We start from the raw sequence: 15,915 nt of genomic DNA on the forward strand, positions 1-15,915 counted from the left end.
TCTCATTCGTAGTAGTAAAACTCGGCTCATAAAATGAGTGGCGGACTTAATTAGAGAGGTTTACTTAGCGTGATTGGTCATAGAACTTCTCTGCTTGCTTGTTCTTGAAGACAACGTTTATGATCGACAATTCAATCAAGAAACTAAAACGAATTTAAGGATTAAATAAGGATAAACTGAACGGGTTAGTCATTCCATTAATCTGAAATAATTTGAAAACATGGCCTTGTTTTATGGCCTATTTTTATAATTACACAGAGGGTTAGGAAAAAATATCCGAACTGTCGATTATTTTAAAATATACTGGATTCATAAAAAATGTCTCGTATATAAAAGTTTCGGGACTGAGAGGTTTTCCTTGCGGAGCTTGTAGATGTGGCCCCTTAAACTATTCTCATTTCTTCCGAACATATTACATATTTTTCCCCAAAGTGACCTCGAACAGAACGATATGTGACAATCAGATTACCACTCTCGTGCCTGGCCTTGAATGGTGGTAGATTGAAAATATTAAGCCGATCATCATAAGCATCCAACTGTAAGGTATCTGAGTATTCCATCTCTGAATTGACCCGAGCAAGTCCTCAACGCTGATGACCACCAAAGTGGAAGTAGAATTGGTCTTACATTTGTGTAATTACCCTCCGAAGCGTTGAGACATCACTAAGTCTGAATGAGTTATACGTTTGGCCTTGTCGCAAATAAAGGAGACATGGTCAGACCATCCCAGAACACTAGTAACCGTCACCCACGAGAGCAGTGGCTGGTTACACTTCTGAGGGACTTCCTGTCAATAGTGTATTCTGTGCAAGGGTTCATCCCGATCTTCCGACTTAAAGAACACAACATTTGTCCACTTTCAGAGAAAGAAAGGTCTGCGAGTGGTAAAGAGGAAAATTATACAATTTATAGCAATTTCTTGAGCATCTTGAGTGGAGTACACTCGGTCTGAGGTATAAAGAATAAATAGGACAGTGGCGGTTCCAGGAGTTGTTTTGAGGGAAGGAGAAAACTTATAATTGAAATTATTTTAGGTGTTTGTTGAGAGGATAGTTCCATCACAACTGGACCTCTCCTGAAAAAAGGCGGAATTTTTCAAGGAGACTTGCTCAGCCCACTGTGGTTCTGCATGGCTCTCAATCCCTTGCCCCATAGTTCTACTGACTACGGATTTGCCATCATCAGCAAATAGGTAGTTTAATACCTACTCTTGCTCAGCACTGAGCTACTCATTCGGTATCATCGCTTGGACCACAACCGATTCAGCAGCCCTGCAGAGAAAAATACGAACGATGCTGACGAAACATCATAAACATCACCCTAAAAGTTCGATAGAACGAACAGAGCTACCATGACATCTCGGAGGTCGAGGAATTGTTGATTTGTCCAACCGTATATAGTTATAGTGTTATAGTGAGAAGGGGTTACAGGTCACTGCGACCTTAAGGTCTATTGTGCCCCCTAACAGAACGGTTTTCATCGCGCCCTTTACAGCTCGCCTTCCAGATCCAGAGATCTGTCCAACCGTATGTCCCAGGAAATTCCTGAATAATGCTGCTTCATCAGAACTCCATCCAGTTATGTGTAATACTGATAATTCTACCTCGTAAAAACTGCAACAGGATCACATTGAAATCGTCGAACATTCTGCAGACAGCAAGATGCAGAAACTGACTTGCAAACCTTCACATGGGAGACGCTAGAACGTCGAATTACTGGTTGACTTCCGGAATGTTGTTTCCCGAGACAGAGGGCTTCATCTTTGCCATCCAAGATCTAGTGATCCCAACAACGAACTATATTAAATATGTCACAAAAGATACCTCAGTGGCGAACCATAGATGTCGTTATGGCTGTGGACACATGGAACCATCCAGTACATTACCGTGAAATGCCAGAAGATAGCAGGCACGGAGTACAAGAATAGACATGATGGTGCTGCCATGATTTTATACCAAGAATTAGCTATAAAATATCAACTTCTAAGGGTGTTTTTAAAGGTGAGGTTTTTTGACACAAGGTATAACCCATCAAAATAGGTCGTTTAACCTAAAATTGCCTATATAAAATATACAAGATGGCTGAGATACAACCCCTCGAAGTTCGACAAAATTTCATTAAATTTCAAGTACGGGACTGTAGAAGGTGACTCCGGCATCGCAAAAACGAAACAAAACATAAACATATGGCTGGACAATGAATGATTCAGTACCAAGTTCATCGGATTAGATGCATCAGGTCACTTTTGAGAGAATCATAATTGTTGTATCGTGCAATTTAGGGTGAAAAAAAATGTAGAAAATGGAGGCAGTTTCTTGAAAGGGCTTATGTTAGTTATGTTGAAAAAGTACTATGATGTTTCCCCATTTCATCCCATTTTTACGACGATTGTTTGAACAAGAAGATTGTGATGCCCATTGTGAAAAAATTCGTGAATTATTTAGACGAATTTTATTGGTGAGATTTTGAAGTATTATTCTATTTTTTACACTTGTGTCCTAAGTCTCTTATGTCAGTTGGTATCGAAATGAGCCATTTCATAAAATCGTGTAAGCTGAAAAATAATGCGAACAATTCGGCAATCCTAAGTTTCCATTTTCATTACCACGTAAATATCGAAGAAGCCAATATCTTAAATGAAACCACATGGTAGAATCAGGAGATGAGTATTTTTTCTACTGCTTTGCGATAATTCAGCTAACAAACGGTCTAGGGTCGTATTAGGATCTATTTCAGTAATAACTTTCAATTTTTTTTTTCAACTTTGTCATTTTGAAAGTTTTGTATAGTTTATTTTTGGTGAAACGCTTCATTTTGACCAGTTCTACCTTCTGTTGAAAAAAAAGCCTCATTTATTGATCTCTTCACCCTTCACAATGCATAGGACCAGTCAATTGACTAGCCATTTCATTTAGACTTTCATATGTTTGTATATGTGACCATGATCATAAAATATTTCAAACAGTTTTAAATATTCATTAAGGATGTGAGAAATCATTTACTGATAATTCGATTTCGAAAATTATAGGGCTGATCCACATGTGTTTAGATTCCCTACTTATATATATATGTATATCATGAGCTGATTTTTTGAAGAATTTCTATTCAAATGAAATTGAATCTTACTTTGAGAATCGTTATTATAAAAAATATTATATCAGCGTGAGCCTGCTGTATCAACTTAACTTCAGCCATTTCTTCGGATCTATTAGAAGTTGAGAAGAAAGATTTTATTTACAACAAACTTAAAGATATGGAAACACTCTCAATTCAATGGATTTCTTAACTTGAAAAACCTTCATAAAATTCAATCAGTTTTTCCTCTTGTTCAACTCCAGTATTGATGAAAGCATTCTATCAACAAATATATAAATGAGTACCTGGGATTATTCAATATGGAAAATTCCTTGTGTGTGCATAAACAAGTTGGTGGGTTACAACATCCAAGAAGTGTACTTAAATTTTATGGGTCTTAATCAAGATTTTACTTCGACTAATTAGTACGGTTATCGCCCGAATGTGCTAAAATACCAGCTATGAGTCTTTTGCATGTTCTTTCGCTGTTGTTTAAGTGTTTTTATATAGACTTGGTGCCTTAGAGGTGAGGAAAACGGTCAACAATCTGCACGAGTATTTCATTAATGTTTCTTCTCGGAAATTCAATGATTTCAATACGACTTCAATGTTTCAACATGAATATGTTCAAAGAAACTAGTCGATAATGACCAATAAGTACCTACATAGTATGAGAAATAAAACATGATGCCTAAATTGACGAGATTTTATAAGGATTATGAATGCAACACCAGAATACACCCAATTATTCTCGGAGTTTAGAAATGGATTGTCAAAAGAGGGATTTGTTTATCTTGTTTATCATTTTTTTCTCAAACAAAAAATTAATAAATGAAAATAAAGATATTATCGTTTTTTAATTTCAAACTTGTAGGTTTTAATTGAGTAAAAATAGTAAAATATTTTGTTCGATTTTTAAACAAACATTGTTTCTCAACACAAGACGAACTATAGTAGCAGCTACATTTTTTTTTATTTAACTTTTTTGATTGACATATTTGAAATGCCTGAATTATTTCATTGAGCTGAATCAGATTCCTTCCTTTTCGAATTAGTTGATGTTTTTGAATAACTTTTCAAGGACAAGATTTTAATATTTGGTGCACATGTCTTCAAGAACACTCTGAAAAATTAGAATGGCCATTAAGAAATATTAACGAGGATGTCATATTTCAAATTCGGCACACGGTGTATAACATTTTTATATATCATAAAGAGTGCGATTTAAAATACTGTGCGAGCATATTTATAACAAAATCAATGTCTTTTTTTTACTAAATTGATTCCGAGTTAGAAACTCGCAGTGTAGAAGAACTCTTTATGGATTTTGATAGAGATATTATATAAAGAAACTTACTTGTAACCTCTAGACCTTAGCAAATTCCTCATCGTATTTGAAACTTCAGTTGCATAAACTTTTGAGAAAAAAGGTGCTATGTGCGCAGTCACACCTCCATCACCTGCTCCTAGATCTATGATAGTATCTCTGTGCCAATCTCCATCTGATTTCAAGAGTTTCAAGAACTGTGATGAAGAGACAACAAACATCGAACCTCTCCGGAGCCATCTGCAAAGAAGAAAAATTTTTAATCTTGATTCAACCGCTTCCTGGTAAACTAGAATTTTGAAAATCTATTATTTTTTGTCAACTTTAAGACTCTATTTGACGTGTTCCGGATTGTGCGATTTGGGTCAAAATTGGCTCTCATTTTCTTTTCGAAGTGAAGGTAAACTAGATCATTCTGATTATTCATTCAATCCATCATAAAAAGTCAACTCCAAAGTGGGAATAAATCAAAGGTACCTACTATAAGAAATAACATCAAATAAAATAATCTCTGCAATCAAACTTGCACAGTTATTTCATTGATGAAATTCATTAAGAATTACAATTCAGTTCGTCGTTATGAGTTGAATATCGACAGGAAAAAAAATTATTGTCACTATCAAGAAAAAAAATGAGTCCTCGGCAACCTGGATGGTGCCATGCAATATTCTTTGGCGAATTGAATAATGAAGCTTGAGAGTTTACACAGATCTCGAAGAAATCACGAAATTCATTGTACAGGGTATCCCAAATTGCTTGATTTTGGCTGTTTGGTACTTCTAGCAAAAACGTTGAAAGGAGTCCTGGGCTCGATTTTCGTGAAAAGTCCATTAGTGAAAACCGTTTCACGATATCTTCATTTGTTTTGTAGATATAACCAAATTTTTTTATTTCGTCGATTTCGAAAATGTGCCATAACTTTTTCATTTTCGAAAATATCTGAAAACGAATTAAACTTTCTACAGGCACTTTTCCACAAGGAATCAGACACTGTATTCAATTTTTTTTTATCATTTGTACTAAAGGTGGAAAAAAAAACAACTTCGTTATTTCAAATGCGAATGCATTCTTTTTTTGAATTTATAGTATTCGAAAAAAAATAAGCCTTTCAAATATATATTTCACACATGACTGTGGTAAATCCGATGTCTCTCGGGTCTAATCACCAAGAGAGACTTCGTTTTCAGTGCGGAGAGACGACTCGCCTAATTATGCCGACGGTCCCAAGTATAACCGCCTTCTGCATCCATGTTATAGCGCTGTGAGGTAGCTGTAGTTCCTCCAAATGCGTAATAGTTTTCTTCAGCACTAGACCGTTCACACTCATATATATATATATATATATATATATATATATATATATATATATATATATATATATATATATATATATATGTCGATATATCACTTACATCTTCAGGAAAAATCAGCATTAAAGTGAAATAATCACTAACTGTTGAGTATCTCATACATTACTCTATGAATGAAACAATTTTCATGAAGTTTTTGCTCTAGATTATTTACGAAAAGAAGCGTTGAATGTTATGCACTCGCATTTGAAATAACGTTGATTTTTTTTCCACCCTTAGTACAAAATATAAAAAAAAATTGAATACAGTGTCTGATTCCTTGTGAAAAAGTGCCTGTAGAAAGTTTAATTCGTGTTCAGATATTTTCGAAAATGAAAAAGTTATGGCACATTTTCGAAATCGATGAAATATAAAAATTTGGTTATATCTACAAAACAAATGAAGATATCGTGAAACGGTTTTCACTAATGGACTTTTCACGAAAATCGAGCCCAGGACTCCTTTCAACGTTTTTGCCTAACTAGTCTAGAAGTACCAGAAACAGCCATTTGGGATACCCTGTACAGGGTGATTTCGCGAATTTTCAAGAACTGTCCAAATTTGTGTAATACGGTCCTGCAAATCAAATGCTATCTGATTGCAGTTTTCCGGAACCTCTTGGAAGCTACCTTCATTTCAAATTTTGGATAAATCGTTCAGGAGATAGAGTGGTTTCAATTTCCATTCAAATTTGAAAAGCACCCTGTAAAATAGAATCTAGAACCCCCAGATACTACACAGGGTGTATTTAAAGGTGAGACTTTTTTTCAACACAAGATGGAACTTGTCAAAATGAAGCGTTTCACCAAAAATCACCTATACAAAACTTTCAAAATGACAACGTTGAAAAAAATTTAAAATGATTTCTGAAATTTATCTTAATACGACCCTAGATCAATTGTTATCCGAATTATTGCGAAGGAATGGGAATAAACTTATCTCCTAATGTTTGACTTCCATGTGGTTTCGTTTAGGATATTGGCCAGTCCGAATTTTACGTGGCAAAGAAAATGATGGGATTGCCGAATTTTTCTCATTATTTAGTAGCTTACGCGATTTTATGAAATGGGTTATTTCGGTACCAGCTGACTGAAAAAGACTCTGGACACAATATTAGTTAAAAATCTCACCAAAAAAATTCGTCGAAATTACTCAAAAATGTTTTCACAATGGGCATCACAATTTTCTTCTTGTTCGAAACCTCCAACAATCGTTGTAAGAATGGGATGAAATAGAGTAACAATAATTAAACTTTATCAACATAAGCATTTTCAATAAACTGTCTCAATTTTCTGAATTTTTTTACCCTAAATTGCACGATACAACAATTATTCTTTCAAGTGACCTGATGCAATTAATAAGATGAACTCGGGAGTACTGAATCAATCATTGTCCAGCCATATGTTTATGTTTTGTTTCGTTTTTCAGATGCCGTAGTCAATTTCCACAGTCCCGTACTTGAAATGTGATGAAATTTTATCGAATTTCTAGGGGCTGTAGCTCAGCCATCCTGAATATTTTATAAAGAAAATTTTTGGTGAAATTACTTATTTTGATGAATTCTACCTTCTGTCAAAAAAGCCTCACTTTTGAAAACACCTTGTGTTTTTCGTGATCTTGTAGGTGTTCTCTATCTTATGTTAGAATGTATTCCTTCTTATCCGGGACACCCTGAATATTTTGGAAACCATTTTAAAAAGAATTTACGAAGGCGTAGAAGGGCCACATAATATTTTAAAAATATTTTTCCTTAAATTCCGAGTTCAAAGTCGGAATTTAACAAAATTCCGAGTTCAAAGTCGGAATTTAGCTAAATTCCGAGTTCAAAGTCGGAATTTAGTAAAATTCCGACTTTGAAGTCGGAATTTTATCTACTTCGAAACCGATACAGGCTAGATGCACAGGGTGTTGTTCTACGACAACATAGATTATTTCTCCATATATACAGAGGGGGGTGGGGGCTGGGAGCTCAATGTTATTTTATGGTTACTATTTCAGTACTGGGATGGGAGGGGGTTGTGCCCAACCTTACCTCTACCTTTCTACGACTATAATTTCATAATTATTCAAAAACATGGACCTAATGACAATTATCTCCAATAAAATACATCAAGTTCAATATTTATTAAAGAACAACGTGTTTATTTTGTGAAATCTGAATCCTCTCATGAATATCTCAGCATATTTGGAAATGAACCAATTCGTCATAGAGCTGCCTATTTGAGGTTTTCTCACCGTTGTAATGACCTTTTCATGTAAGAAACATCAGAGCACACCGGGTGTACCTCGGGGTGTACTGATTTCGTGTCCATTGAGATAGCCTCACGAGTACATATGGGAAGGAAATTTTTTCATAAAATATCCGAAATATATCTAAAAAACAGTTATGTCTAAAAAAATATTCATGTCATGTCATGTCTGTAAAAGGTCATATCATTGTTATGACCTCTCATAGAAGAAAACTCAAATAATAATGTACACCCTGTATACATAATTATTCATTCATCATAAATGTGGGAACACCTTGTATTATATGAATTTGAATATTTGTAGAAAAGCAAACTGTAATTCAGGAACAAATCTACGTCGTCGTAGAACACCCCGTAGAGGTTCGGAACTGAATAAAATTCCGACTTTGAAGTCGGAATTTAGTAAATTCCGACTTTGAAGTCGGAAATTAGTAAATTCCGACTTTGAACTCGGAATTTAGTTAAATTCCGACTTTGAACTCGGAATTTTGTTAAATTCCGACTTTGAACTCGGAATTTTGTCGGAATTTAAGGAAAAATATTTTTAAAATATTATGTGGCCCTTCTACGCCTTCGTAAGAATTAACTTCAGAGGAAGTGTAGAATTTTTACAGGGTGTCTGTAAACAAATGCGAAGGTCTTAGTGAGATGATTCCTCGATAAAAATAAGCAGGGGCAGTTCCTATAAATTTTTTCGAAGTCGACCTCCCTTCCAAGATAGAGCCTTTGGAGGGCGATGACTAGTTGACAGTTTTTAATTTTTTTACGGGTTCTAAAAAACACTGAGTCATAAAGCTATACAGAATATGAAGCACTAAGTAGATGTTACTCACACAATTTGTTTAGATTTCATAACTTTATTATTAGAGGTTGAAAATAACAACCCTTTATGATTTTCCTTCAAAAATTGTTTTCGTGGGATAAATTTTCGAAAAATAAAATTTTCTTATGGTTTCCCATTCAATTCTGGAGAAAAAAAGTATTTAGATACAGTAGATACTTTTCTCGGAATAAATAAAAACTTACAAGCAGTTTTGATCACTGTTTATTCCATTTTATCGTATAAGTGTTCCATAGAATTATATCAATACCTTCCGCTAAAATACATGCATCAATTCTCTTCCGCATAAACTTTCGTATACTGCTTCTAAGTTTTCATTTATTCCGAGAAAAGTATTGACTATATCGATATTTTGCAAGTGCCTTTTTTTCTCCAGAATTGAATGGGGAACCATAAGAGAATTTTATTTTTCGAAAAATCTATCCCACGAAAACAATTTTGAAGGAAAATTTGTAGGGGTTGTTATGTTCAACTCCTAATAATAAAGTTATGAAATCTAAAAAAATTGTGTGAGTAACATCTGCTAAGTGCTTCATATTATGTGCAGTTTCATGACTAAGTGTTCTTAAGAACCCGTAAAAAAAATTAAAAACTGTCAACTCAGCTTCCAAAGGCTGTATCTTGGAAGGGAGTTCGATTTCGAAAAAAATTTATAGAAACTACCACTGCTTATTTTCATCGAGGAATCATCTCCATAAGTCCTTCCTGTTTATAGACACCCTATACAGGGTGTTTTCTAATTGAATGTCAATATTTATGGGGGTGATTTTTGGGCCCATTTTAAGAAAAAAACTTCATATGAACATATGTCCTAAACGTCTTATCTTTTGAGATACAGGGTGGTAAAGTTTTCAAAAATGAATAATTTATTATCGATATCTACAATACCACTTTAAATATTCCAATGAAATTTGTCATACATGTACATTATAAATCAAGAGGCATTTTTTAATGTATCACTTTTTCCTTAATTTCCACCAGTGGCGTTCGTACGAAATTTGACCTACCTATTTTGGCAGACATTGATGGTACGCCACAGATTTTTAATGAAATAAAAATTATTTTTGAAATTCCCAATCATTTATTATCAAAATTGATCCCTTGACTTTTTTTGATCCGATTCACGGTTTCCGCTTAAAAAAATAGAAACCAATTCTCTGCATGATCATAACAATATCCTTAATACATACATATGACAATATCACCATGCAAAGACATATGTAAATTTTATTTTTTAGGTGAAACCCATGAGTCGGACTAAAAAAATTTAAGAGATCAAATTTGCTCAAGTCAGCGGCGTGCCACTGACTGTATAAATAATACCACCATGTATCTCAAAAGGTAAGACGTTTGGGACATATGTTCATATGAAGTTTTCTTCTTAAAGTGGGCCCAAAAACCACATCCACTAATATTGACATTCAATTAGAAACACCCTGTATATTGAAAAAATATAATTGTTTGACTGAGAATACTTGAATCCATTGCTCATCAAAATTTAGCCTCCTTGGTTGAAACCTAGTCACCACTGATGTGCGGGATACAGCACATCGTTAGTCGATCACACTTTTGTTTCTCCTATAGTATGAAACTTCCGGCGAAATGCAGAGAAAGAAAAAAAATTATAAGAACCCGGCATCCACTTCGAGGTCCAGGCCGATACGGGAACAGAAATTCCCAGTATGACGAACGAATCTTTCATTGAATGCCAAAAGGAATTCGTGTAACCAATATGAATCGGCGATAAATCATGACGGGATGTAATTCAACGAAATTGGGCTTAGCCATATTCGGATTATAAGTCACGGAATATTTCTGGACGTTAGCTTGTCGCAATTCAGCTTTAGCACATTATAAATTTTTGACAAGTTCCCGTGCGAGCCTCGAACAAGTCATCATTCGGTATCTACCCCGCGGTGTTTTGGATGCGTGTCAGGCAGTCATAGAATCGTTATTGAGTGGTTACATGCCGTTGGGTGATCGAAGTTGGTGGATCAGTTAAATGTGGGGTTCTACAAGCCTTGACAAGGCTAATTATCAGTCTCCTGCAGAGGTTTGCGCGCCGTTCACCTGATGTTTTATGCGAGCCGATGCCCACAGCTTATCGAACCATACGATGTTCAATTGGAAGATAATTAGAGACCCACGATTGTTTTTTTTATTTGTGGATGGCCGATGTCGGAATCCAAAGAATGACTTGGAAGTCATTGGAAAATTTCACTAGGAACGGCTTCTTTATAGTCCAGATAATTCTCAACAAGCTCTCCATCCCACTTATGCGTTGATTTTTGAAAGTTGAAGGTCACAAATTTTGGTTTTTAGAGTATATCGCTGAAACGTTAAACGCCCTTTACGTAGGAGCCTCATCAATGCCCGTGAAGTCGCCTAAAATAATTTACGAAAAAGTTCAAAGATTCACGGAACGAACCGAACCTTTTCGTCGTCCGGGGACGGGCTAAATTTTATCACGAAGGACTGAATTGTTGACAGCTGACACTTTTGCCCACTTTTACGACCACCAAAACCAAAAAAAGGTGGAATTTTCGACATTTCTCAATTTCATTTTTCTTTAGGCCACTCCAACCCGCTGTCAGATAGACGTCAAAATAAGATTGTGGAGGACAGGCAAAGGTGTTGTGTACTTAGATATAACACATAATTTGGAATATTATTGTACTCTTAGTTAATCTACATACATTGAAATAACATTATTTTTGTTTAAAGTTTGCTGGTGGTGTTAGTCCTAGTGATTTTTTCGCTAACAGCGTTAAATTCACGTTAGTAATAGTAATTAAAGGATTCAATATCTTGGGCAAGTTACACAGTATTTTAGCAGAAAGTGATTAATCATGCCATTTTTGTGCTGTGTTGTTGGATATGGAGACAGAAGAAATAGAGACTGTTAGTGCTTTCGTATCTCTGGAAGAATATCTGTATTTTAGCATAAGAAGCTTCACATAGAGACAACTCTGGCTTCATAAAAATGACTTGGCCAGGATACAACAAAAATGTTAGGATGCTATTATATTATAAGGACAGCTGACTAATACCGGTTATATTTTATACTCATTATATTTATGCTCTTTATTTTCTTACGAGTTGTATTTTGCACCGATTATATATTTATACTGTTCCTGCTTTATATTTATAGTGAATACACCTTTTCAATAAAACAGTGCATCTTTTCAAGTGTATTTAATACAACTAAATTACATAAGATTATGTATTTACATTTTGAAAAAATATTCATTCCATCTATACCACCTGTACAAACGCTGCAGAGCGAAAGGCCAGGAATAATGGTCTACCCGACCAATTTCATATGGATCCAAAGAGTTTCACAATTCTCATAGCAGCATTTTATCACAGGTTGGTCATAATTCCGTTTTCTACATGTGCACCAATTCATCTGTGCCGACCTTTTTGTGAAATACTTTCCGCGAACATTTTGTTCTAAATATTTTATAGCGTAACCTAAAGAGCAAGCTTTTGTATTTGTAGGTTGCTAAACTCTTGAATACTTTCATTTGCTGATTGAATGTGAAAGATGTTTGTAGAAACTAGAAAAACCACAATATCACCATATTCCATCATGACTGTGACTTATATCTGGTGCATGTGGATCAAAACCTTCAATCTTGCTTATTTTCTGGGAACAACGTCGGCCACTTCTCGATTTGTAATCGAAATTTCAATGAAATGAGCATTCTTTGTTTTCACTGAAAGAAAATTGGCAGTTGATTCAGAAATCTTGATATATGATGATGATATTTATCATCTCAAAAGTTAAATATCAACTTCATTTCGTGAATCTATTACAGATTGCCAAATAAATATTCTTGGAGTTCTTGAAGAACTAAAACACCACTCTTTTGTATCTTGGAACAACGAAAATCACGAAAATATTCTTCAAATGAGGAATTTCCCTTGCAATGACGCGTTTGCTTATCCTCCATAATTTTAGTGAGGTAGAAGTGGCCTATTCGCTGTGACAGGAAGACCATCGAACATCCGTTGAATCACAAGTGTCATCTGTGGGAGAAAGCAAAAGTGCCATCTATGTGCGAAGCATAAGTTCATCTGCATAGACATAGAGACATGGACTGAGCATCCGATTTCCATCTGTGCATGAAATACGGTCAAAACAAGTGACAGGGAGAAAGTGAACTTCAGGTCAGCTAGTTGTCTTTTTCTAGATTTTTGATTTGTCCACACTCACGACTATGTCAACAGAAAAGAGACAGGTATTGGCCTGACGATCATTTCTCTCTTTCTATAAAATAGCTAATTTCATGCTGATATTACTTAGTCCCTCAGTCTCTATTATTATGTTAATCTTTGTGCGAAGCACAAGTGTCACCTTTGTGGCTATCGATTATCAGAAAAAATTTACACTACTCACAGAGCAGGGTGTTTTACATCGATGGGAATCATATTATGTAGAAGGCAATAGCGTAGTAAAAAAAATTTTTCAGTCCGACAATTCGGTGATATAATATATAGTAACTTTAATTTTTTTAATATAAATCCCATGTTTTTTTACATATTCCAGTCCCGGATATAAGGGAGGATGCTTGGAAAAAGAAGAAATAACGAGAATTTCCAAGACCACTTAATATTGACTTATACTAGTACTGGCTGGGCCAGCTAGTACTAGTGAAGGTGTTTGAAAAGGCTGTGGTACTAGTACATAGATTATCTACTAGGTTTGAGAACATATTCATTCGAATCCATGTTTATAAAATTTCCTGAAAGTGATGTATTCCATATTAGAAATTTTTTTAACTTTTCAAATATCCCAAATGAAAATGATATCCAAATCCTCTCATAACCTGAAACAACATAGAATCAGAAAGTTCTATACACATTATCATATTATCAATGAAAATAACCTGCCAACTTGACCTAACTAGTTTTTGATTTTTTTTTATTGGAACAATATCATATATTCTGAATCGGAAAAAATATGAGACTGGAATATGTTAAAATGCATAGGGTTTATATTTAGAAAAAATTTGAGTTATCATTACAGGACTGAAAAAATGTTCGAGTAAGCTAGTAGCTAGTGCATTCTACATAAAAAAATGTCTAAGACTGTTACATTTGTTTTTCGATTTCACTGAAACTAAAATAGAAAAATGGCTAAAATCAGAAAAATGTTTGATTAAAACAAATTCTACATTGTAATTCTTTTCATCCTCTTCGCTCCTTTCTTGCTCAGTTTGTGCAGGCTGCAAAAAAATCTTTAATTGCATTTAATTCTGCTCGAGCAGAGTGGCTCGAAAATTAATACCAACTGATGAACGAAACTATCCCACTTTTCTGCACCCGCAATTTTTTGCGCAGTCTTTTTCACAATCACAAATAATTGTATTCAGCAGTTTCTCTGGAAGAGCTGGAATTGTCTGGAATGGTTCCAAAATATTATTAATTAATTTTCACCCTCAATATTCAGGATTGAGTTCATTGCAAATAGTGCAGTACATATTCAATTTTTTGATGCAGAAATATTCACAAACATTTCCTCTTAAGCAGATGTTATCTCCCACGTATCTTGCTTTTTCTTTTTGCTATATATGGTCAAAAAAACATGGAATCGATAGACGAATAATGATTTTTGTTAACTTGTCTCCCTCCAGTATTTGCTGCCGCCTATCAACACTTGTTTCTTGTGATCTACCAACTGCAATAGTGCCTCAGCAATGAACTAAATCGTGGAGATTGGTGCTGAAATTTGATAATAATATTTTATTGCCAATCCCGACTTTACTTCCACTTGAAACTGAGTTTATAGTTTGGTAAGCTTGTTACATTTCACTTCGACCGTAAGTTTTATTATGCATCTACAGCTCGCCCTCCAGCTCTAGAGTTCCAATGAACTCCAGTATCTGATAGGGCTCCAAAGAGGTCCTAATCAAAGATTATAACTAATCATAATCAAAGATTATAACTCTATAATCTTTGGTCCTAATTTTCTCGTCCATGACATTCCTTGCGCAGGCTTGAAATGGTCAAGCATACTGTAACCAGACGAACAGGAGTTTTGAGTTTTCTCCTCTTTACAAGTGCCACTCTTCTTAATGTCTGGTTAAAAATTTTAATTTGAAAGTTGAAGACTACACTGAAATTTCAAGTTCCCAGCTCGTTTATTTTGGAAATCGGAGTGTTTACAGAGTGAAGGACAGATATAATTGAATTTAACTACAAATTCTTCATCAACAAGTCCGACGCAATCGTTTGAGAGCAATTTCAGATCTTTGGAAAATTACAGACATTTCAGCGAAATGATAACGCTTATTTCTTGTTCAGGTACAAGAGCGCAAAAAGATATTTTCTGAGTTTCTTACAACAGTATAAACAGACGTTCATTGAGATATATCCATTTTCACACATGGGAACAACTAATAATTCATAATCGCTACAATTACGTAGAAGAAATGAATTTATTATGCATACATAAATAAGTGTCTATCATATAGACGTGCTACGCCTATCATATAGACTTGCTACGCCTATCATTAGAGTAATGTATTTAATCCGTAACAATAAATCATGACAAACATTGAGAACGTGATTAAAAGGTTTAACTATAAAATAAAGTGGTCCCTACCTATAATTATATCGATCCATAAATACATATCTCAAGAAATATATCAATTTTACCATGTTTTATTGTTTATTCATTCTCACATCATGCTACAAGGACGGGTTTTTGCCTACTAGAAAAATTAAATACAGGGTGTATTTAAACGTGAGGCTTTTTTTAACAGAAGGTAGAACTGGTCAAAATGAAGCGTTTCACCAAAAATCACCTATACAAAACTTTCAAAATGACAAAGTTGAAAAAAAAAATTGAAAATGATTACTGAAATAAACTGCTCCACATGAGTTAAGGATATTGACTTAAATTGCACAAAATATAGTTAAAATAAGATTTTTGTGATGAAAATTCATATAAATATGATTTCAAGTTGCAAATTAATTTTAGCCTGTAGGTCTGCAGCGTATACAGGGTGGTTAAGAAAAATCGAGTAAAATAACGAAATTTTATTCCCAGAGAATTCAAGCATTTTG

The 15,915-nt window shown here is 34.5% G+C and overlaps 1 protein-coding gene across 1 annotated transcript in view; it reads right to left on the minus strand.

Moving 5' to 3' along the window:
* LOC123318691 (protein-L-histidine N-pros-methyltransferase) overlaps positions 1–15,915 on the minus strand; it is a 273,638-nt gene that overhangs the window by 7,505 nt on the left and 250,218 nt on the right. Inside the window, exon 4 of the mRNA XM_044905385.1 lies at positions 4,433–4,642. Within this exon, the coding sequence (XP_044761320.1) occupies positions 4,433–4,642 (210 nt within the window). The remainder of the gene's footprint in view (positions 1–4,432; positions 4,643–15,915) is intronic.

The sequence above is a fragment of the Coccinella septempunctata genome, chromosome 1, assembly GCF_907165205.1.
Source record: "Coccinella septempunctata chromosome 1, icCocSept1.1, whole genome shotgun sequence".
Classification (NCBI taxonomy): domain Eukaryota; kingdom Metazoa; phylum Arthropoda; class Insecta; order Coleoptera; family Coccinellidae; genus Coccinella; species Coccinella septempunctata.